This window comes from Drosophila willistoni (assembly GCF_018902025.1).
Source record: "Drosophila willistoni isolate 14030-0811.24 chromosome XR unlocalized genomic scaffold, UCI_dwil_1.1 Seg144, whole genome shotgun sequence".
In the NCBI taxonomy this organism is placed as follows: domain Eukaryota; kingdom Metazoa; phylum Arthropoda; class Insecta; order Diptera; family Drosophilidae; genus Drosophila; species Drosophila willistoni.
In genome coordinates, this window is record NW_025814057.1 from 1 (window position 1) to 23,081 (window position 23,081).

Below are 23,081 nucleotides of genomic sequence, written 5' to 3' on the forward strand. Positions count from 1 at the left end.
CCAGAGGAGCAAAGTGGAGCTCCCACAATGCACAGATGCCAAGGATTGAAACCACACCAGGACTACTGCAGCTATGATCCAAAATGCCTTAAATGCTGTAAAATCTGGCCATGAAACAAAAGACTGCAGTCTTGAAGAATCCCAAATCCAGTTTGCACCAACTGTGGTGGTCAACATGTGGCCAGCTGGAAGGGATGTCCTTTCTACAAGCGAGCTGAAAAAATTCCTGGAAGAAAAAGAAGATTACAAATAAAGTCACACCACAAAACAATACAGGCCCAAGAGCCTACTAACCCGTTCAGAAGTCCACATCCTACGGAGCTGCGATCCGCAAGGCGACAGGAATACGTAAATCCGTTCTAAAAAAGCAAACACAATCACAAAAGATAAACAAATTAGTTTTGCTGACCAGCTTAAAGGAATACATAACTTATCTGTGTTAAGAAGCCCAATAAGTCTCCCAAGAGCTGCTTAGAGCTCTAAGCCAGAAAAGGAGGCAACTCTGTGCGTCGCCCACCGCACCTATTCCTGCAAGAAAGCAAAAGATCATGCAGCCAGCTGCGCAATCACCTAGTCTGAAGGAAACCGCAGTCCCAGTCAGGAAATAGCGAGAACCGGCTCGTCGATCGCTCTTCCTCACTCCGGTTAAGCAAATCCAGAGGAATGGCGACTCACCCCAAATAAATGGGCCACATCAGCTGGTAGTGAAGGCGGACGTCCACAGAAAATGCCAAACGCCAACGCCTGTAAAGCCTCATCAACCTTCAATGGAAGCCCTCAGATATCCTGAATTCTCTCCTGCAGTTCGATGGAACCTTGCCCGCTGCCCTCAAAGCGGCAGAGAATATGGTGAGAGAGCTCCATAGCAAATAGAGGCCCTTACTAAATTCATCATGGATGCCGGACTTCAATACCCGTCGCTAAATTCAAAATAAATAAACAAATAAATAATATACAGTTTTTTATCTCTTATTATCGTCTTAAGTTACTTACCTTTTTTTATAATGATCAGCTCAAATCACCTGAAAATCGCATACTGGACGCTGCAGGAGTCTCCAACAAACTCCAGGAAGTAGAAATGTTCCTGCAGCAACACTCCATTGACATAATGATAATCTCCGAAACACGCATAGATAAAAGAAACAAAATTTCAGGTATTAAAAGCCAAATATCAATGGATATCTCACTTACCTTGCCTGCCACCCCTCTGCAGGAAAAAGGGTGGTGCAGCTATCATTATTCGGAGCTGCATCCAACATGGCCATTCCTACAATTGAGAATGATCTGCATCAATGCGTTCCGATCTCTATTAAGCTAAATGACAGCGAACATATCACGATAGCAGGGATTTATTGTCACCCTGTATTGGAATGGTCCTCAAACGGACTTTAAAGATCTTTTTATTAATATTCGCTCCTCTTCGCGGGGTCCAAAGTTTGTTTTAGCTGGCGATTTTAAACGCCAAACATGGCTGGTGGGGCAAATGCGCTCCTGCAAGCGAGGAAAAGCCCTAGTTGACGCAGTGCATGCTGATAAGAGGCTGGACATTCTTGCGACAGGCAGCGCGACGCACTTTCCACACCACAGAGCTAAAAATCCATCTGCCATAGACATTGCCATCTACTCTGGAATATAATGATAGATTAACAACTATTCGTTACCTGAACTTTCTTCGGATCATGTCCGCGGTGTTCATAAATCTGGCTTATGATAGATATCCATCTCTACAACCTGACAGAAGAGCCTTCTGCCAGTAGGATCGAACATCAAAAAGTTTCAATCAGTGCTTAGCAGCTCACTACACCTAAATATTGAAATTAACAGCGGGCCAGACATCGATGACGCTATATCCATTCTCACCAATAACATCCATCACGCGGCTGCATTGGCAACCTTTCCTTTAAAGAGAGACTTGCAAACACATACAAAATTGGAGGAATAGTGCCCGTTAACAGAAAAATGATGAAACTGCTGAAAATAAAAAGAAAAATAAGCTGGATTACATGAACACACGCTGTATAAAAAATAAAAAGATACTTAAACAAACAACTAAGCTTCCTAATAAAGAAATTGCCAAAGCCAAGGAAAAACATACTAATAAGCAATTAAAGGCGATTGACTCAGACGATCGCTACCGTCTGCATAAACTCTGGAAGATCACAAATAAATTGAAGAGACAACCGACCCCAAACTGGCCGCTTAAAATCCAGGATAGCCCATCAGCTTCTATTCAATGGACTAAGACAGCTGAGAGCAAAATGGAAGCCTTTGCCAGCCATCTAGAGAAACGTTTTTCGCCAAACCTGACGAACACAGACAGCGAAAGACTAGCTATAAAAGAGGAAACAGAAAAATCATCCTGCAAAAGTCTCTCCAATCTAATGCTTACCAGTCCTTCTTCTCTCTCACAAGGGACTCCAACGCAGGCTACCAGTCGACCTCACCATTCGCTAGACCCATCACGTTCCTGGAATTGCAAAAAGAGATTAGAAAAACTAACTAACAAGAAAGCACCTGGACACGATCGAATAAACAACGCATTAATAAAAGTCTTACTTTTAAAGCAGTAGTATTTCTCCTAAATATTTACAATAATATTCTTCGACATGGGTATTTCCCTCCAATATGGAAATCTGCCACCATAGTGATGATTCTGAAACCAAAGAAAAGCGCTTCTGAAGTTAAATCATATAGACCTATAAGTTTGCTTTCAGGCTTCTCAAAAATCTTTGAAACTTTACTCTCGAATCGACTCCTTGAGTGCTCAACTTTTCGCAAAGCAATTCCAAACCATCAGTTTGGCTTTCGTAAAACCACAGCACTGAACACCACTCGCAAGGGTCACACAGTTCCTACAAAAATCCCTTGATCAAAAAGAATACAGCTCTGCTGTATTTGTTGACATAACTGAAGCATTCGATAAAGTATGGCACCTAGGACTTTTGAATAAACTAGCCAAACTCCTGCCTTACTGTTTGTGTTCAAGATTCTTGAGAGCTACCTGCAGGATAGATCGTTTACAGTCAGGGGTACAGATGATACAAGCTCTAGAATTGGAAAAATCACTGCAGGAATACCCCAAGGCAGTGTTCTGGGCCCCCTTCTCTTCAATATTTATTCGTCTGACATGCCAATTCCTGATTATATATTCGAACACGACTACCACTTGGAATCAGGCAAAACCAATAAGAAACCTGACATCCTATTGTCAACATTTGCAGATGATACTATTGTTGTCTCTTCTGACAAAAACGCCTATATGGCCATCAGTAAAACACAACAATACCTAAACAAGTTCACCAAATGGTCTTCTAAATGGTGCTTTACAATAAATAACGATAAAACTGTTCATGTATTATACACAGACGAAACATCTCTCCTGCTCTAAGAGCTCACTTAATAAAAATCGATGGAAAGCCTATAATAAACGCGAACCAGTATAAATATCTTGGAGTCACAATAGACAGCAAACTAATACTAAAAAATCACATTACTCATGTATGTATACAAGCTAAAGCCATATATCACCGCCTAAAATGGCTTGTGGGCGTAAAGAGTTCCCTCAGCACAAGATGTAAAGTCACAATTTTCAAGCAAATTATTGTTCCCATTCTAACGTATGCTATTCCTGTTTGGGGCAGCCTTATCTCAGAAACTCTATTCAAACAGATCTGTGGAACGCATAACAAATTATTAAGGAAAATTACGGACTCGGACATTTACACCACAAATGCATCTATTCGCGACAAACATACCGTCAAATCCATGGAACTCAAATATGAATTGTCGTGCGTGAGATTTGCTATCTCCACACTAGGGCATCCCAACGCAGAAGTAAGGAATATCCTGGATAACCCTTTATTCCTACAAGGCTATCCTGGCCTAGATACTCCACTCAACTACAAAAAATGCTAGATGCCCGGAATCCACCTCATCTCACGCAACAGCCAACCAGCAGCAGCGTGCAGCACCAACTCAGAACCTTTCAACTACAAATAGCACTCAGCAACAGCTAACTACAACCATGCCTACTCTAAATTCTGCTAACACACAACACTTGCAACATTTAGCGGTACGGCAGCCGCACCAACTAGCTGGCCAGCAGCACCAGACTGCAGCACTTACCTCTCAGCCACAAACGTCATCTCCTGCAGACTCACGATCACAGCAAACAGCAACTCTAGTTCCTCAAATTGCAGGCAAGCATACACCACAACAACAATGGTGATACAGCAGCAGTATCAAACGGTCGACCAGCAGCTTCAGCCCGCAGCACAGCAACAGCAATCTACAACACCAGCTCCTTCTATGTCAGCAAATATACAATATCTCCAGATATTGGCGTCACAGCAGCAGCATCGATCAGCCGGCACCAGCACCAGCCCACAGCATTAGCCTCTCAGCAACAGGCGACAACCTCTGCTGTCAGTCAGCAGCATAAATCTGATACTCCAGGTTCCCAAACTGCAGCAAGCACGCAAAATCGACAGCTAATGAAGGCGCAGCAACAGCATAAACACGTTGGTCAGCAGCACCAGCCTGCATCACAATCCTCCCGTATTTGGGCTATATTTCTGCTGACAACCAGCAGCAGCAATCCACAACTTCAGCTCCACAAATAGCAGCAAGTATGCCACAGCAAATTATAGCGCAACAACAGCATCAACTCGATGGGCAGCAGCACCAGCCTGCAGCCTCTCTGCTACGAGCTCCATCCTCTGCTGACATGCAGCTACACCAATCTATTAATACAGTTTCTCAAATTATAACAAATATACAACATTCACAGATATTGACGGAGCTGAAGCAGCATAAACTGGCTGACCAGCAGCATCAGCCCACACAGGCCACTCAGCCACGGGCCTCATCCTCTGCTGACACTCAGCAGCAGCATTATAAATCTCCAGCTCCATCAAGTCCAGTAAATAATTTATACTCACAGCAAATGGCAACACAGCAACTGCATCATATGGTTGACCAGCAGCTTCAGTCTGCAGCACAGGCCTCTCAGTCTCAGGCGTCAACTCACACTGACACTCAACAACAGCAACCCAAACTCCAGCTCCTCCTATGTCAGCAAATGTCCAACATCAACAGATACTGGCAACACAGCAGCAGCATCAATCAGCTGGACAGCAGCACCAGCCCACAGCACAGGCTTCCCAGCAACAGGCGTCAAGTTCTGCAGTCAGCAAACAGCAAAAGGCTGAAAGTCCACTGCCTCAAACTGCAGCAAAAAATCAGCTTTTACAGCAAATGATGGCTCAGCAGCAGCATAAACTGGCCGCCCAGCAGCACCAGCCCGCAGCGCGGACCTCTCAGCTTCGGATCATGTCTCCTACAGACACTCAGCAGCTGCAACCTGCAACTCCAGCTCCGCAATTTACAGCAAGTATGCTATATTCACAGCAATTCGTGGCACAGCAGCAGCAGCAACTCGTTATCCAGCGGCACCAGCCTGCAGCACAGGCCGCCCAGCCACTGGCTTCATCTTCTGCTGACACACAGCAGCAGCAATCTTCAACTCCAGCTCCTCCTGTGGCAGCAAACTCACAGCAATCTCAGATATTGGCGACACAGCAGCAGCAACAACTGATGAGCCAGCAGCAACATCCAGATCAGCATCTGATGGAGAGGTCGGCCCACTTTGATGGTGCCCCATCACTCATCCGATTTGAATGCCATCTAAGATATCAGAAATTTATTGAGAATAACGAACTTAAAAGGCAAAAGGAGGAAAAGTTAAAATTAAACAAACCGGTTGAGCGCATGGAAGGACACGTCATAAATGGCCTATTCAGAGACTTTAAAAACGGCACACGGAATCGCGCGTACATCGAAGAGCGACTAAAAGGCCAGCCAATACAAATCCAGAGACTTGTGTTGCCCCCTCTCAGGCCTGGGGAAACAATCACATACACCGAGGATCAGCAACTCTCAAAAAATCTCGAGCGAATTGAAAACGAGCTCCTGAATGAGATTGACAATAGCACAGATGCTGAAAAAAATGAAATAGAGACTTTACCACCCATGAAGGTGCAAAAAACTGCTAATTTTTTTACTCACTTTCAGCCAGATGAATTCAAGGAAATCCCCATGCAGCGGTTGAAGGGACTTGGCCCTCCCGCTCACAGTCAGCCCACACCAGGCCTGGCCAGCAGGCAGTCCATATGGACGCATCGTCCAAATGATGCCTGTGCTAACTCTACTCTGCGGTCGAAGGGATTTGGCCCTCCCGCTACCAGTTGTTCTCCTCCAAATAAACCTCCAGATGAACAGATGCTTCTCCAACGCCGTGTACCAGCTGATAGTCCACTGCGCTGCCACTCCACAGGCGAACATGCTCCTATTCTGGAGCAAAATGGCACGTAAACTGTCTTCCTGGGGCCTCACCTGGTCCAATCTATGTAGAAAGACATGAACATAGCCGAATTAATATGATATGTTTGCCCATGGCAAAAACAACACATGCCCCTACCTCCTTCCTATAGGAAAAACTCTGCCAATAAGAGCGTGCCTCAATGTATCCTGCTATCTGCAATGACGCCTTAATTTCGACCCAATGACCTGAAATAAGCATTAACACTAATTGTTATTAATCCAATAGTACCTGTAAATACTATATTTCTCTTCAAAATTGCTAGTTCCTTGCAACATGATACTCACCTCTTGCCTTTAGGGAAAATCTCTCTGCCAATAAGAGCGCGGACTAAACGAATTTGCAACCTGCAACGATGCCATAAAATTGATCCACTTACCTGCAATAAGCAATTTGTTCAATCGTTATTAATATATAATACTTGTATTTACTATATTTTTCCATAATTACCTGTTCATGCAACTCGTTTTTCATATTCTTTTTCGTTTGTTTTGATTCTTGGTATAACCCAGCAAACATTTGTTTGCATAAAAAAGAAATTTCCCAAAAATATTTCCCACAATTTTTTGGCCTAACGATATTACCCAACAAACATTATGTTATATATATAAATAATTAATAAGTCATTGTATAATAATACTAAGCTCGTTTTTATTGTAATTGTATATGCTCCCTGATAGGGGGCGAAAAACAATAAAAGATGGTTGTCTCCTACGGGAGCCAACCACTTGGCTTTGCTCCTGCGGCCATACAAGTAAAAAAAAAAAAAAAAAAAAAAAAAAGTTGCCTTAACAGAAAAAGTGTCTACTTCTTATTAACTAATTACATAAAGTGATACTAAGTTTTACTAAATCAACCAACTAAACCAAAGCTGCTATAAAAATATAAAAAAATCCCCAATTATCGTTATTAATCTGTGCCACAAATTTGGAGTGCTGAGGAATTATACCTGACTGCTGGAAATTGACTACATAAGGGAAATATAAAATTCCGGCTGCCATAATTGTCTTTTCTTTTCCTGCCATTAGCAAAGAAAAGTACATAAATGTATAAAGGAACGTATGTATAACATTTGTATGTTTAAATATGAAAGTATAACAGAAATACTTAGAAAAACTGGTCTCTCGCTTAAACTTTAGTAAAAGTCAGCCATATTCTTTTCCTGCAAATTACTCTCTTCAAATAAGAAATAGAAGAGAAAAAAACAAAAGAGATCTTGCTATAAACTGGTCTCTCGCTTAAATCTCGGTAAAAGTCAGCCATATTCTTTTCCCGCAAATTGCTCTCTTCATATAAGATATAGAAGAGGAAAAAAATAAAAGAGACCAAGCTATCACACACATATCTAATTCCTCCACTCTTTCACACAAACACAAACGAACCTACGCAGCCATCTTGGAGAAGCAAACTCTCACTCAATTTAAGGGGAAATAAACTTTCTTGTGTGCATGTATGTGTCCCACTCAATATACTCTCGTCTTTGTCTAAAAGCCTTGTCTGTGTATGTGTACTCACTCTGGCAAACCAAGCAGTGGAATCTGTAGAACTTGTACTGCTTAAAATTACATTTGACGACATACAGCTCTACTGCTTGTTTGCTTATACTCTCACAAAGAATAAATAACAAATACTCATCGGTCCCCTGGAAAACGAAAAAATAATGGATAAAGCCCGAGCCTCCTCTCCAGTAATTTTGTCAGACGACTCAATCACCTCGTTTGAGCAAACTCAGTCGCCTATAGATAGGATGGCAAAATCTAACATGGACCAAAAAACCAACATCTTGGACAACGCTGAAGCTATATGCAGCAGCGACCTTTCAAGCGTGACAGGCTCCTCGTTTCTTATTGGCAGCAATACCAGGGACTGCACACCGATATGCTCCAATAGCTCATCATCAAACGATACTACTCTAAATGTGGAAAAAATCTTTAAATGGCAAAACCTCATCGAAAACCCCAGCCCATACCCCATGAAAATCCATAAATCTACTGACGTTGCCATGGAAGAAGTCACCAATCCTGAGTTGCAGGAGGAAAACAAATCGCCGTTGCTACTGCTGACACTTGACAAGGAGGACACCAGGCAAAAATCTCCGACTATTGCTTCTAAACAGCAAAATACTGATAAAGCTACAAAAAAACAACCTAAAATGAAGTTAAATCAATATAAATACTCTGGCAGCAAAACGATAGCTCGCCGCACTGCTTTACGTAAATCTAGTTCAAAAACTAAGCCTACTGAACCTGCTATTCTCACTAAAACTAAGGAAAAAACACCAGACATTACTGCAGCAGACGAGCTGCCCTTAATTATACCGGAATTAGATGCTGCTGCTGCTCAATATGTCGCCTCTACTGCTGCAAATACGCGTCCAAATGCCCCTACTGTTGCTGACACTCGCTTTGATGCCTATACTGCTGCTACTACTACTCGATCATATGCCCCAACTGCTGCTGCTGCTACTCATCATGATGCTCCCTCTGCTGCTGCTGCTGCCACTCGCTTCGACATCTCGACTGCTGCTGAGAAGGACCCAAACGTAAATGAGCCTGAAAAATGGGTGAAAATCACCAGCAAAAGAGAAAAGTTGTTAAATAAACCACCTCCTATTTATCTAAGACACGTTTCTTCTATTCAATTGTTATCATCCACTCTTTTGGGTTTTTTGGGGGAAAACAATAAATTCTTTTCCAGGACTCAGCCGCATGGCACTGTCCGGCTCTCTTTCGCCGACAAAGATACCTACCTTAAAACAAAGGAATACCTGAAAAACAACAACTACGAAATGTATACTCACCAACCTAAAGAGGAACGTGGATTCAGAATCGTTTTTAAAAATCTTCATCACAGCACACCGTGTGATGAAATTAGAAAAGTCTTAGGTAATTTAGGTTACAAAGTTAGATTCGTTAAATGCTTGAGAAGCTATAGAACAAACAAACCGATGAATATATTTGAAATAGAACTCGAACCCAGATTAGACAATTTTAACAACAATATCCTTAGCTTAAAATTCTTTGGGGTTCAATCCATTAAAGTTGAATTCCAGAGGAGCAAAGTGGAGCTCCCACAATGCCACAGATGCCAAGGATTGAACCACACCAGGAACTACTGCAGCTATGATCCAAAATGCCTTAAATGCTGTAAATCTGGCCATGAAACAAAAGACTGCAGTCTTGAACGAATCCCAAATCCAGTTTGCACCAACTGTGGTGGTCAACATGTGGCCAGCTGGAAGGGATGTCCTTTCTACAAGGCCGAGCTGAAAAAATTCCTGGAAGAAAAAAGAAGATTAGCAAATAAAGTCACACCACAAAACAATACAGGCCCAAGGAGCCATACTAACCCGTTCAGAAGTCCACATCCTACGGAGCTGCGATCCGCAAGGCGACAGGAATACGTAAATCCGTTTCTAAAAAAGCAAACACAATCACAAAAGAATAAACAAATTAGTTTTGCTGACCAGCTTAAAGGAATACATAACTTATCTGTGTTAAGAAGCCCAATAAGTCTCCCAAGAGCTGCTTATAGCTCTAGCCAGAAAGGAGGCAACTCTGTGCGTCGCCCACCGCCACCTATTCCTGCAAGAAAGCAAAAGATCATGCAGCCAGCTGCGCAATCACCTAGTCTGAAGAGAAACCGCAGTCCCAGTCAGGAAATAAGCGAGAAACCGGCTCGTCGGTCGCTCTTCCTCACTCCGGTTAAGCAAATCCAGAGGAATGGCGACTCACCCCAAATAAATGGGCCACATCAGCTGGTAGTGAAGGCGGACGTCCACAGAAAATGCCAAACGCCAACGCCTGTAAAGCCTCATCAACCTTCAATGGAAGCCCTCAGATATCCTGATTCTCTCCTGCAGTTCGATGGAAACTTGCCCGCTGCCCTCAAAGCGGCAGAGAATATGGTGAGAGAGCTCCATAAGCAAATAGAGGCCCTTACTAAATTCATCATGGATGCCGGACTTCAATACCCAGTCGCTAAAATTCAAAATAAATAAACAAATAAATTAATATACAGTTTTATCTCTTTATTTATCGTCTTAAGTTACTTACCTTTTTTATAATGATCAGCTCAAATCACCTGAAAATCGCATACTGGAACGCTGCAGGAGTCTCCAACAAACTCCAGGAAGTAGAAATGTTCCTGCAGCAACACTCCATTGACATAATGATAATCTCCGAAACACGCATAGATAAAAGAAACAAAATTTCAGGTATTAACAAGCCAAATATCAATGGATATCTCACTTACCTTGCCTGCCACCCCTCTGGCAGGAAAAAGGGTGGTGCAGCTATCATTATTCGGAGCTGCATCCAACACATGGCCATTCCTACAATTGAGAATGATCTGCATCAATGCGTTCCGATCTCTATTAAGCTAAATGACAGCGAACATATCACGATAGCAGGGATTTATTGTCACCCTGTATTGGAATGGTCTCAAACGGACTTTAAAGATCTTTTTATTAATATTCGCTCCTCTTCGCGGGGTCCAAAGTTTGTTTTAGCTGGCGATTTTAACGCCAAACATGGCTGGTGGGGCAACATGCGCTCCTGCAAGCGAGGAAAAGCCCTAGTTGACGCAGTGCATGCTGATAAGAGGCTGGACATTCTTGCGACAGGCAGCGCGACGCACTTTCCACACCACAGAGCTAAAAATCCATCTGCCATAGACATTGCCATCTACTCTGGAATACATAATGATAGATTAACAACTTATTCGTTACCTGAACTTTCTTCGGATCATGTCCCGGTGTTCATAAATCTGGCTTATGATAGATATCCATCTCTACAACCTGACAGAAGACGCCTTCTGCCAGTAGGATCGAACATCAAAAAGTTTCAATCAGTGCTTAGCAGCTCACTACACCTAAATATTGAAATTAACAGCGGGCCAGACATCGATGACGCTATATCCATTCTCACCAATAACATCCATCACGCGGCTGCATTGGCAACCTTTCCTTTAAAGAGAGACTTGCCAAACACATACAAAATTGGAGGAATAGTGCCCGTTAACAGAAAAATGATGAAACTGCTGAAAATAAAAAAGAAAAATAAGCTGGATTACATGAACACACGCTGTATAAAAAATAAAAAGATACTTAAACAAACAACTAAGCTCCTAAATAAAGAAATTGCCAAAGCCAAGGAAAAACATACTAATAAGCAATTAAAGGCGATTGACTCAGACGATCGCTACGTCTGCATAAACTCTGGAAGATCACAAATAAATTGAAGAGACAACCGACCCCAAACTGGCCGCTTAAAATCCAGGATAGCCCATCAGCTTCTATTCAATGGACTAAGACAGCTGAGAGCAAAATGGAAGCCTTTGCCAGCCATCTAGAGAAACGTTTTTCGCCAAACCTGACGAACACAGACAGCGAAAGACTAGCTATAAAAGAGGAAACAGAAAAAATCATCCTGCAAAAGTCTCTCCAATCTAATGCTTACCAGTCATTCTTCTCTCTCACAAGGGACTCCAACGCAGGCTACCAGTCGACCTCACCATTCGCTAGACCCATCACGTTCCTGGAATTGCAAAAAGAGATTAGAAAACTAACTAACAAGAAAGCACCTGGACACGATCGAATAAACAACGCATTAATAAAAGTCTTACCTTTTAAAGCAGTAGTATTTCTCCTAAATATTTACAATAATATTCTTCGACATGGGTATTTCCCTCCAATATGGAAATCTGCCACCATAGTGATGATTCTGAAACCAAAGAAAAGCGCTTCTGAAGTTAAATCATATAGACCTATAAGTTTGCTTTCAGGCTTCTCAAAAATCTTTGAAACTTTACTCTCGAATCGACTCCTTGAGTGCTCAACTTTTCGCAAAGCAATTCCAAATCATCAGTTTGGATTTCGCAGAAATCATAGCACCGAACATCAGCTTGCAAGGGTCACACAGTTCCTACAAAAATCCCTTGATCAAAAAGAATACAGCTCTGCTGTATTTGTTGACATAACTGAAGCATTCGATAAAGTATGGCACCTAGGACTTTTGAATAAACTAGCCAAACTCCTGCCTTACTGTTTGTTCAAGATTCTTGAGAGCTACCTGCAGGATAGATCGTTTACAGTCAGGGGTACAGATGATACAAGCTCTAGAATTGGAAAAATCACTGCAGGAATACCCCAAGGCAGTGTTCTGGGCCCCCTTCTCTTCAATATTTATTCGTCTGACATGCCAATTCCTGATTATATATTCGAACACGACTACCACTTGGAATCAGGCAAAACCAATAAGAAACCTGACATCCTATTGTCAACATTTGCAGATGATACTATTGTTGTCTCTTCTGACAAAAACGCCTATATGGCCATCAGTAAAACACAACAATACCTAAACAAGTTCACCAAATGGTCTTCTAAATGGTGCTTTACAATAAATAACGATAAAACTGTTCATGTATTGTACACAAGACGAAACATCTCTCCTGCTCTAAGAGCTCACTTAATAAAAATCGATGGAAAGCCTATAATAAATGCGAACCAGTATAAATATCTTGGAGTCACAATAGACAGCAAACTAATACTAAAAAATCACATTACTCATGTATGTATACAAGCTAAAGCCATATATCACCGCCTAAAATGGCTTGTGGGCGTAAAGAGTTCCCTCAGCACAAGATGTAAAGTCACAATTTTCAAGCAAATTATTGTTCCCATTCTAACGTATGCTATTCCTGTTTGGGGCAGCCTTATCTCAGAAACTCTATTCAAACAGATCTGTGGAACGCATAACAAATTATTAAGGAAAATTACGGACTCGGACATTTACACCACAAATGCATCTATTCGCGACAAACATACCGTCAAATCCATGGAACTCAAATATGAATTGTCGTGCGTGAGATTTGCTATCTCCACACTAGGGCATCCCAACGCAGAAGTAAGGAATATCCTGGATAACCCCTTTATTCCTACAAGGCTATCCTGGCCTAGATACTCCACTCAACTACAAAAAATGCTAGATGCCCGGAATCCACCTCATCTCACGCAACAGCCAAACCAGCAGCAGCGTGCAGCACCAACTCAGAACCTTTCAACTACAAATAGCACTCAGCAACAGCTAACTACAACCATGCCTACTCTAAATTCTGCTAACACACAACACTTGCAACATTTAGCGGTACGGCAGCCGCACCAACTAGCTGGCCAGCAGCACCAGACTGCAGCACTTACCTCTCAGCCACAAACGTCATCTCCTGCAGACTCACGATCACAGCAAACAGCAACTCTAGTTCCTCAAATTGCAGCAAGCATACACCACCAACAACAAATGGTGATACAGCAGCAGTATCAAACGGTCGACCAGCAGCTTCAGCCCGCAGCACAGCAACAGCAATCTACAACACCAGCTCCTTCTATGTCAGCAAATATACAATATCTCCAGATATTGGCGTCACAGCAGCAGCATCGATCAGCCGGCCACCAGCACCAGCCCACAGCATTAGCCTCTCAGCAACAGGCGACAACCTCTGCTGTCAGTCAGCAGCATAAATCTGATACTCCAGGTTCCCAAACTGCAGCAAGCACGCAAAATCGACAGCTAATGAAGGCGCAGCAACAGCATAAACACGTTGGTCAGCAGCACCAGCCTGCATCACAATCCTCCCGTATTTGGGCTATATCTTCTGCTGACAACCAGCAGCAGCAATCCACAACTTCAGCTCCACAAATAGCAGCAAGTATGCCACAGCAAATTATAGCGCAACAACAGCATCAACTCGATGGGCAGCAGCACCAGCCTGCAGCCTCTCTGCTACGAGCTCCATCCTCTGCTGACATGCAGCTACACCAATCTATTAATACAGTTTCTCAAATTATAACAAATATACAACATTCACAGATATTGACGGAGCTGAAGCAGCATAAACTGGCTGACCAGCAGCATCAGCCCACACAGGCCACTCAGCCACGGGCCTCATCCTCTGCTGACACTCAGCAGCAGCATTATAAATCTCCAGCTCCATCAAGTCCAGTAAATAATTTATACTCACAGCAAATGGCAACACAGCAACTGCATCATATGGTTGACCAGCAGCTTCAGTCTGCAGCACAGGCCTCTCAGTCTCAGGCGTCAACTCACACTGACACTCAACAACAGCAACCCAAAACTCCAGCTCCTCCTATGTCAGCAAATGTCCAACATCAACAGATACTGGCAACACAGCAGCAGCATCAATCAGCTGGACAGCAGCACCAGCCCACAGCACAGGCTTCCCAGCAACAGGCGTCAAGTTCTGCAGTCAGCAAACAGCAAAAGGCTGAAAGTCCACTGCCTCAAACTGCAGCAAAAAATCAGCTTTTACAGCAAATGATGGCTCAGCAGCAGCATAAACTGGCCGCCCAGCAGCACCAGCCCGCAGCGCGGACCTCTCAGCTTCGGATCATGTCTCCTACAGACACTCAGCAGCTGCAACCTGCAACTCCAGCTCCGCAATTTACAGCAAGTATGCTATATTCACAGCAATTCGTGGCACAGCAGCAGCAGCAACTCGTTATCCAGCGGCACCAGCCTGCAGCACAGGCCGCCCAGCCACTGGCTTCATCTTCTGCTGACACACAGCAGCAGCAATCTTCAACTCCAGCTCCTCCTGTGGCAGCAAACTCACAGCAATCTCAGATATTGGCGACACAGCAGCAGCAACAACTGATGAGCCAGCAGCAACATCCAGATCAGCATCTGATGGAGAGGTCGGCCCACTTTGATGGTGCCCCATCACTCATCCGATTTGAATGCCATCTAAGATATCAGAAATTTATTGAGAATAACGAACTTAAAAGGCAAAAGGAGGAAAAGTTAAAATTAAACAAACCGGTTGAGCGCATGGAAGGACACGTCATAAATGGCCTATTCAGAGACTTTAAAAACGGCACACGGAATCGCGCGTACATCGAAGAGCGACTAAAAGGCCAGCCAATACAAATCCAGAGACTTGTGTTGCCCCCTCTCAGGCCTGGGGAAACAATCACATACACCGAGGATCAGCAACTCTCAAAAAATCTCGAGCGAATTGAAAACGAGCTCCTGAATGAGATTGACAATAGCACAGATGCTGAAAAAAATGAAATAGAGACTTTACCACCCATGAAGGTGCAAAAAACTGCTAATTTTTTTACTCACTTTCAGCCAGATGAATTCAAGGAAATCCCCATGCAGCGGTTGAAGGGACTTGGCCCTCCCGCTCACAGTCAGCCCACACCAGGCCTGGCCAGCAGGCAGTCCATATGGACGCATCGTCCAAATGATGCCTGTGCTAACTCTACTCTGCGGTCGAAGGGATTTGGCCCTCCCGCTACCAGTTGTTCTCCTCCAAATAAACCTCCAGATGAACAGATGCTTCTCCAACGCCGTGTACCAGCTGATAGTCCACTGCGCTGCCACTCCACAGGCGAACATGCTCCTATTCTGGAGCAAAATGGCACGTAAACTGTCTTCCTGGGGCCTCACCTGGTCCAATCTATGTAGAAAGACATGAACATAGCCGAATTAATATGATATGTTTGCCCATGGCAAAAACAACACATGCCCCTACCTCCTTCCTATAGGAAAAACTCTGCCAATAAGAGCGTGCCTCAATGTATCCTGCTATCTGCAATGACGCCTTAATTTCGACCCAATGACCTGAAATAAGCATTAACACTAATTGTTATTAATCCAATAGTACCTGTAAATACTATATTTCTCTTCAAAATTGCTAGTTCCTTGCAACATGATACTCACCTCTTGCCTTTAGGGAAAATCTCTCTGCCAATAAGAGCGCGGACTAAACGAATTTGCAACCTGCAACGATGCCATAAAATTGATCCACTTACCTGCAATAAGCAATTTGTTCAATCGTTATTAATATATAATACTTGTATTTACTATATTTTTCCATAATTACCTGTTCATGCAACTCGTTTTTCATATTCTTTTTCGTTTGTTTTGATTCTTGGTATAACCCAGCAAACATTTGTTTGCATAAAAAAGAAATTTCCCAAAAATATTTCCCACAATTTTTTGGCCTAACGATATTACCCAACAAACATTATGTTATATATATAAATAATTAATAAGTCATTGTATAATAATACTAAGCTCGTTTTTATTGTAATTGTATATGCTCCCTGATAGGGGGCGAAAAACAATAAAAGATGGTTGTCTCCTACGGGAGCCAACCACTTGGCTTTGCTCCTGCGGCCATACAAGTAAAAAGGGCTTGTGGAATTGGGGGGGAGGTATTAGGCAAGGGGAAGGGAATAGAGCGAGAGTGCCCATATACCCGCATCAAAAACACCAACAAGGGGCGTGGGGGTATTGGGATGGTGGTATAAGGCAAGGGGGAGTAGTGGTGGCTAAGGGGGTTAGGTTGTACAGGTGGAGAGGGGATTGGGCCAGTGGGGTAAGGGTCTGGTGCGTTGGTGGAGGGGGTACGGTGCAAAGGGTAAGCTTATAGGGCAAGGGGGGAGGGTAGTCAACGAGTGGGGCGTGGGGGCATTGGGGAGTGGTATAGGGCAAAAGGGGGAAGGGTTATAGGGTGAGGGCTTGTGGAATTGGGGGGGATGTATTAGGCAAGGGGAAGGGAATAGAGCGAGAGTGCCCATATACCCGCATCAAAAACAACAACAAGGGGCGTGGGGGTATTGAAATAGTAGTATAAGGCAAGGGGGAGTAGTGGTGGCCAAGAGGGGTAGGTTGTACAGTTGAAGGGGAAATTGGGTTAGCGGGGAGGGGGTCTGCTGCATGGAATGAGGGCGTATTGTGCAAGGGGTGAGCGTATAGGGCGAGGGGATAGGTGATATTGGTGGGGTGGTATATGGCAAGGGGGAATTGTAAATGGTAAGGGGGTGGTTGGTACATGTAGAGTTGTGATTGGGACAGGGGGTACGAAGTATTATGCAAGGCAGGAGGGGTATGGTGCATGTGCGGATGGTATTGGTCGATCAGGATATAGGGCGTTGAGGGATGTGGTATTGGGTCGTTTTTATGTGGTAAAGGGGCGGGTGTATGGCAAGAGGGAGGTGGGTATGTGGCAAAGGGGAAGGGTATCGGGCTAGTGTAGAGATGAGTATGGGGCGAGAAGTGATGGTGGTATTAGGAGGTGGTATATGGTGAGAGGTGTGGTGGTATTGGGAGGTGTTATATGGCAAAAGAAAGGATGTGGTAGGTGCTATTATAAGGATGGTATGGGGCAAGGGGCAATGGTATAAGGTGAGTGGCAAGTTGTTTTTTTTTTGGAAAGCGGTATGAACCACGGAGGAGGGTATAGGGCAAAAAGATAATTCATTGGAAAAGGGGGGAGGTGGTATTGGGCGAAAGGGGTGTGAATATAGTAAAGGAGACTCAAAATGGCGGCTGTAGTATGTTTCCAGTAGCTAGTATGGCTTCTACATTAAAGATAGCGGCTAAAAAGCTCAAAATGGGCGGCTAAAAGGGCGAGGATGTAGGGTGTATTGTGAGGTTGGTATGGAAAAAGGGGGGAGGGTATATGGCGAGGGGTTTTTGGGAGAAGGGCAAGTCGGAGGGAGAATGGTTTAGTAGGAGGGGGGTATAGTGCAACTGGGAATAAACAGTGGGAGGAGGGTATAGGACGGTAGTAACGGGGCAATCGGGTTGAGACGGTGGCTTGTGGGAGGGGTATGGGCCAAGTGGGGAGGGGTATTGGTGGGGGAGGGGGGAGGATTACAGGTCAAGGGTCTAGTGGTATTGGGAGAATTTTATTAGGCAAGGGGGTTAATATAGGGCAAGGGGGGAGGGTAGTTATCAATAAGGTAGGCGGTATTGTGAGGGTGGTATATGGCAAAGGGGATTGGTATAGGAAAAAAGGTAGAAGGGTAATAGGGTGAGGGGGCTGGTGGTAGGGGGAAGGGGGCAGTAGGCAAGGGGAAGGGAATAGAGCGAGAGTGCCCATATATTCGCATACACCAACAAGGGGCGTGGGGGTATTGGGATGGTGGTATAAGGCAAGGGGGAGTAGTGGTGGCTAAGGGGGTTAGGTTGTACAGGTGGAGAGGGGATTGGGCCAGTGGGGTAAGGGTCTGGTGCGTTGGTGGAGGGGGTACGGTGCAAAGGGTAAGCTTATAGGGCAAGGGGGGAGGGTAGTCAACGAGTGGGGCGTGGGGGCATTGGGGAGTGGTATAGGGCAAAAGGGGGAAGGGTTATAGGGTGAGGGGCTTGTGGAATTGGGGGGGATGTATTAGGCAAGGGGAAGGGAATAGAGCGAGAGTGCCCATATACCCGCATCAAAAACAACAACAAGGGGCGTGGGGGTATTGAAATAGTAGTATAAGGCAAGGGGGAGTAGTGGTGGCCAAGAGGGGTAGGTTGTACAGTTGAAGGGGAAATTGGGTTAGCGGGGAGGGGGTCTGCTGCATGGAATGAGGGCGTATTGTGCAAGGGGTGAGCGTATAGGGCGAGGGGATAGGTGATATTGGTGGGGTGGTATATGGCAAGGGGGAATTGTAAATGGTAAGGGGGTGGTTGGTACATGTAGAGTTGTGATTGGGACAGGGGGTACGAAGTATTATGCAAGGCAGGAGGGGTATGGTGCATGTGCGGATGGTATTGGTCGATCAGGATATAGGGCGTTGAGGGATGTGGTATTGGGTCGTTTTTATGTGGTAAAGGGGCGGGTGTATGGCAAGAGGGAGGTGGGTATGTGGCAAAGGGGAAGGGTATCGGGCTAGTGTAGAGATGAGTATGGGGCGAGAAGTGATGGTGGTATTAGGAGGTGGTATATGGTGAGAGGTGTGGTGGTATTGGGAGGTGTTATATGGCAAAAGAAAGGATGTGGTAGGTGCTATTATAAGGATGGTATGGGGCAAGGGGCAATGGTATAAGGTGAGTGGCAAGTTGTTTTTTTTTTTGGAAAGCGGTATGAACCACGGAGGAGGGTATAGGGCAAAAAGATAATTCATTGGAAAAGGGGGGAGGTGGTATTGGGCGAAAGGGGTGTGAATATAGTAAAGGAGACTTAAAATGGCGGCTGTAGTATGTTTCCAGTAGCTAGCATGGCTTCTACATTAAAGATAGCGGCTAAAAAGCTCAAAATGGGCGGCTAAAAGGGCGAGGATGTAGGGTGTATTGTGAGGTTGGTATGGAAAAAGGGGGGAGGGTATATGGCGAGGGGTTTTTGGGAGAAGGGCAAGTCGGAGGGAGAATGGTTTAGTAGGAGGGGGGTATAGTGCAACTGGGAATAAACAGTGGGAGGAGGGTATAGGACGGTAGTAACGGGGCAATCGGGTTGAGACGGTGGCTTGTGGGAGGGGGTATGGGCCAAGTGGGGAGGGGTATTGGTGGGGGAGGGGGAGGATTACAGGTCAAGGGTCTAGTGGTATTGGGAGAATTTTATTAGGCAAGGGGTTAATATAGGGCAAGGGGGAGGGTAGTTATCAATAAGGTAGGCGGTATTGTGAGGGTGGTATATGGCAAAGGGGATTGGTATAGGAAAAAAGGTAGAAGGGTAATAGGGTGAGGGGGCTGGTGGTAGGGGGAAGGGGCAGTAGGCAAGGGGAAGGGAATAGAGCGAGAGTGCCCATATATTCGCATACACCAACAAGGGGCGTGGGGGTATTGGGATGGTGGTATAAGGCAAGGGGGAGTAGTGGTGGCTAAGGGGGTTAGGTTGTACAGGTGGAGAGGGGATTGGGCCAGTGGGGTAAGGGTCTGGTGCGTTGGTGGAGGGGTACGGTGCAAAGGGTAAGCTTATAGGGCAAGGGGGGAGGGTAGTCAACGAGTGGGGCGTGGGGGCATTGGGGAGTGGTATAGGGCAAAAGGGGGAAGGGTTATAGGGTGAGGGGCTTGTGGAATTGGGGGGGATGTATTAGGCAAGGGGAAGGGAATAGAGCGAGAGTGCCCATATACCCGCATCAAAAACAACAACAAGGGGCGTGGGGGTATTGAAATAGTAGTATAAGGCAAGGGGGAGTAGTGGTGGCCAAGAGGGGTAGGTTGTACAGTTGAAGGGGAAATTGGGTTAGCGGGGAGGGGGTCTGCTGCATGAAATGAGGGCGTATTGTGCAAGGGGTGAGCGTATAGGGCGAGGGGATAGGTGATATTGGTGGGGTGGTATATGGCAAGGGGGAATTGTAAATGGTAAGGGGGTGGTTGGTACATGTAGAGTTGTGATTGGGACAGGGGGTACGAAGTATTATGCAAGGCAGGAGGGGTATGGTGCATGTGCGGATGGTATTGGTCGATCAGGATATAGGGCGTTGAGGGATGTGGTATTGGGTCGTTTTTATGTGGTAAAGGGCGGGTGTATGGCAAGAGGGAGGTGGGTATGTGGCAAAGGGGAAGGGTATCGGGCTAGTGTAGAGATGAGTATGGGGCGAGAAGTGATGGTGGTATTAGGAGGTGGTATATGGTGAGAGGTGTGGTGGTATTGGGAGGTGTTATATGGCAAAAGAAAGGATGTGGTAGGTGCTATTATAAGGATGGTATGGGGCAAGGGGCAATGGTATAAGGTGAGTGGCAATGTGTTTTTTTATGGAAAGCGGTATAAACCAGGGAGGAGGGTATAGGGCAAAAAGATAATTCATAGGGAAAGGGGGGAGGTGGTATTGGGCGAAAGGGGTGTGAATATAGTAAAGAAGACTCAAAATGGCGGCTGTAGTATGTTTTCAGTAGCTAGTATGGCTTCTACATAGCAGCTAAAAAGCTCAAAATGGCGGCTAAAAAGGCGAGGATGTAGGGTGTATTGTGAGGTCGGTATGGAAAAAGGGGGGAGGGTATATGGCGAGGGGTTTTTGGGAGAGGGGCAAGTCGAAGGGAGAATGGTTAGTAGGAGGGGGGTATAGTGCAACTGGGAATAAACAGTGGAAGGAGGGTATAGGACGGTAGTAACGGGGCAATCGGGTTGAGACGGTGGCTTGTGGGAGGGGGTATGGGCCAAGTGGGGAGGGGTATTGGTGGGGAGGGGGGAGGATTACAGGTCAAGGGTCTAGTGGTATTGGGAGAATTTTATTAGGCAAGGGGGTTAATATAGGGCAAGGGGGGAGGGTAGTTATCAATAAGGTAGGCGGTATTGTGAGGGTGGTATATGGCAAAGGGGATTGGTATAGGAAAAAAGGTAGAAGGGTAATAGGGTGAGGGGGCTGGTGGTAGGGGGAAGGGGGCAGTAGGCAAGGGGAAGGGAATAGAGCGAGAGTGCCCATATATTCGCATACACCAACAAGGGGCGTGGGGGTATTGGGATGGTGGTATAAGGCAAGGGGGAGTAGTGGTGGCTAAGGGGGTTAGGTTGTACAGGTGGAGAGGGGATTGGGCCAGTGGGGTAAGGGTCTGGTGCGTTGGTGGAGGGGGTACGGTGCAAAGGGTAAGCTTATAGGGCAAGGGGGGAGGGTAGTCAACGAGTGGGGCGTGGGGCATTGGGGAGTGGTATAGGGCAAAAGGGGAAGGTTATAGGGTGAGGGGCTTGTGGAATTGGGGGGGATGTATTAGGCAAGGGGAAGGGAATAGAGCGAGAGTGCCCATATACCCGCATCAAAAACAACAACAAGGGGCGTGGGGGTATTGAAATAGTAGTATAAGGCAAGGGGAGTAGTGGTGGCCAAGAGGGGTAGGTTGTACAGTTGAAGGGGAAATTGGGTTAGCGGGGAGGGGGTCTGCTGCATGGAATGAGGGCGTATTGTGCAAGGGGTGAGCGTATAGGGCGAGGGGATAGGTGATATTGGTGGGGTGGTATATGGCAAGGGGGAATTGTAAATGGTAAGGGGGTGGTTGGTACATGTAGAGTTGTGATTGGGACAGGGGGTACGAAGTATTATGCAAGGCAGGAGGGGTATGGTGCATGTGCGGATGGTATTGGTCGATCAGGATATAGGGCGTTGAGGGATGTGGTATTGGGTCGTTTTTATGTGGTAAAGGGCGGGTGTATGGCAAGAGGGAGGTGGGTATGTGGCAAAGGGGAAGGGTATCGGGCTAGTGTAGAGATGAGTATGGGGCGAGAAGTGATGGTGGTATTAGGAGGTGGTATATGGTGAGAGGTGTGGTGGTATTGGGAGGTGTTATATGGCAAAAGAAAGGATGTGGTAGGTGCTATTATAAGGATGGTATGGGGCAAGGGGCAATGGTATAAGGTGAGTGGCAAGTTGTTTTTTTTTTTGGAAAGCGGTATGAACCACGGAGGAGGGTATAGGGCAAAAAGATAATTCATTGGAAAAGGGGGGAGGTGGTATTGGGCGAAAGGGGTGTGAATATAGTAAAGGAGACTCAAAATGGCGGCTGTAGTATGTTTCCAGTAGCTAGTATGGCTTCTACATTAAAGATAGCGGCTAAAAAGCTCAAAATGGGCGGCTAAAAGGGCGAGGATGTAGGGTGTATTGTGAGGTTGGTATGGAAAAAGGGGGGAGGGTATATGGCGAGGGGTTTTGGGAGAAGGGCAAGTCGGAGGAGAATGGTTTAGTAGGAGGGGGGTATAGTGCAACTGGGAATAAACAGTGGGAGGAGGGTATAGGACGGTAGTAACGGGGCAATCGGGTTGAGACGGTGGCTTGTGGGAGGGGGTATGGGCCAAGTGGGGAGGGGTATTGGTGGGGGAGGGGGGAGGATTACAGGTCAAGGGTCTAGTGGTATTGGGAGAATTTTATTAGGCAAGGGGGTTAATATAGGGCAAGGGGGGAGGGTAGTTATCAATAAGGTAGGCGGTATTGTGAGGGTGGTATATGGCAAAGGGGATTGGTATAGGAAAAAAGGTAGAA

General features: G+C 45.4%; 2 protein-coding genes and 2 long non-coding RNA genes across 4 annotated transcripts; 2 read left to right on the plus strand and 2 right to left on the minus strand.

Annotated features, from left to right (window-relative positions):
* Positions 1–1,918: 1,918 nt before the first annotated feature.
* LOC124460719 lies at positions 1,919–2,463 on the minus strand. The gene is made up of 3 exons (XR_006954735.1): positions 2,390–2,463; positions 2,186–2,331; positions 1,919–1,971 (listed from the first exon to the last, which is right to left on the minus strand). It is a non-coding gene; the product is annotated as an uncharacterized LOC124460719 (long non-coding RNA).
* A 2,607-nt stretch (positions 2,464–5,070) lies between these two features.
* LOC124460689 (mediator of RNA polymerase II transcription subunit 15-like) lies at positions 5,071–6,372 on the plus strand. The gene has a single exon (XM_047012073.1). The coding sequence runs from the start codon at positions 5,071–5,073 to the stop codon at positions 6,370–6,372; it is 1,302 nt and encodes a 433-aa protein (XP_046868029.1).
* Positions 6,373–11,844: 5,472 nt separating this feature from the next.
* Positions 11,845–14,240, minus strand: LOC124460713. The gene is made up of 3 exons (XR_006954729.1): positions 13,578–14,240; positions 12,005–12,102; positions 11,845–11,916 (listed from the first exon to the last, which is right to left on the minus strand). It is a non-coding gene; the product is annotated as an uncharacterized LOC124460713 (long non-coding RNA).
* A 160-nt stretch (positions 14,241–14,400) lies between these two features.
* Positions 14,401–15,828, plus strand: LOC124460690 (mediator of RNA polymerase II transcription subunit 15-like). The gene has a single exon (XM_047012074.1). It carries the CDS (start codon positions 14,401–14,403, stop codon positions 15,826–15,828), a length of 1,428 nt encoding a protein of 475 aa, XP_046868030.1.
* The last annotated feature ends 7,253 nt before the right edge of the window (positions 15,829–23,081 follow it).

What these genes read in the sequence shown, in the direction of transcription:
- LOC124460689 (XM_047012073.1), top strand. Translation starts at nt 5,071, where the DNA reads ATGTCAGCAAATGTCCAACATCAACAGATACTGGCAACACAGCAGCAG.
- LOC124460690 (XM_047012074.1), top strand. Translation starts at nt 14,401, where the DNA reads ATGGCAACACAGCAACTGCATCATATGGTTGACCAGCAGCTTCAGTCT.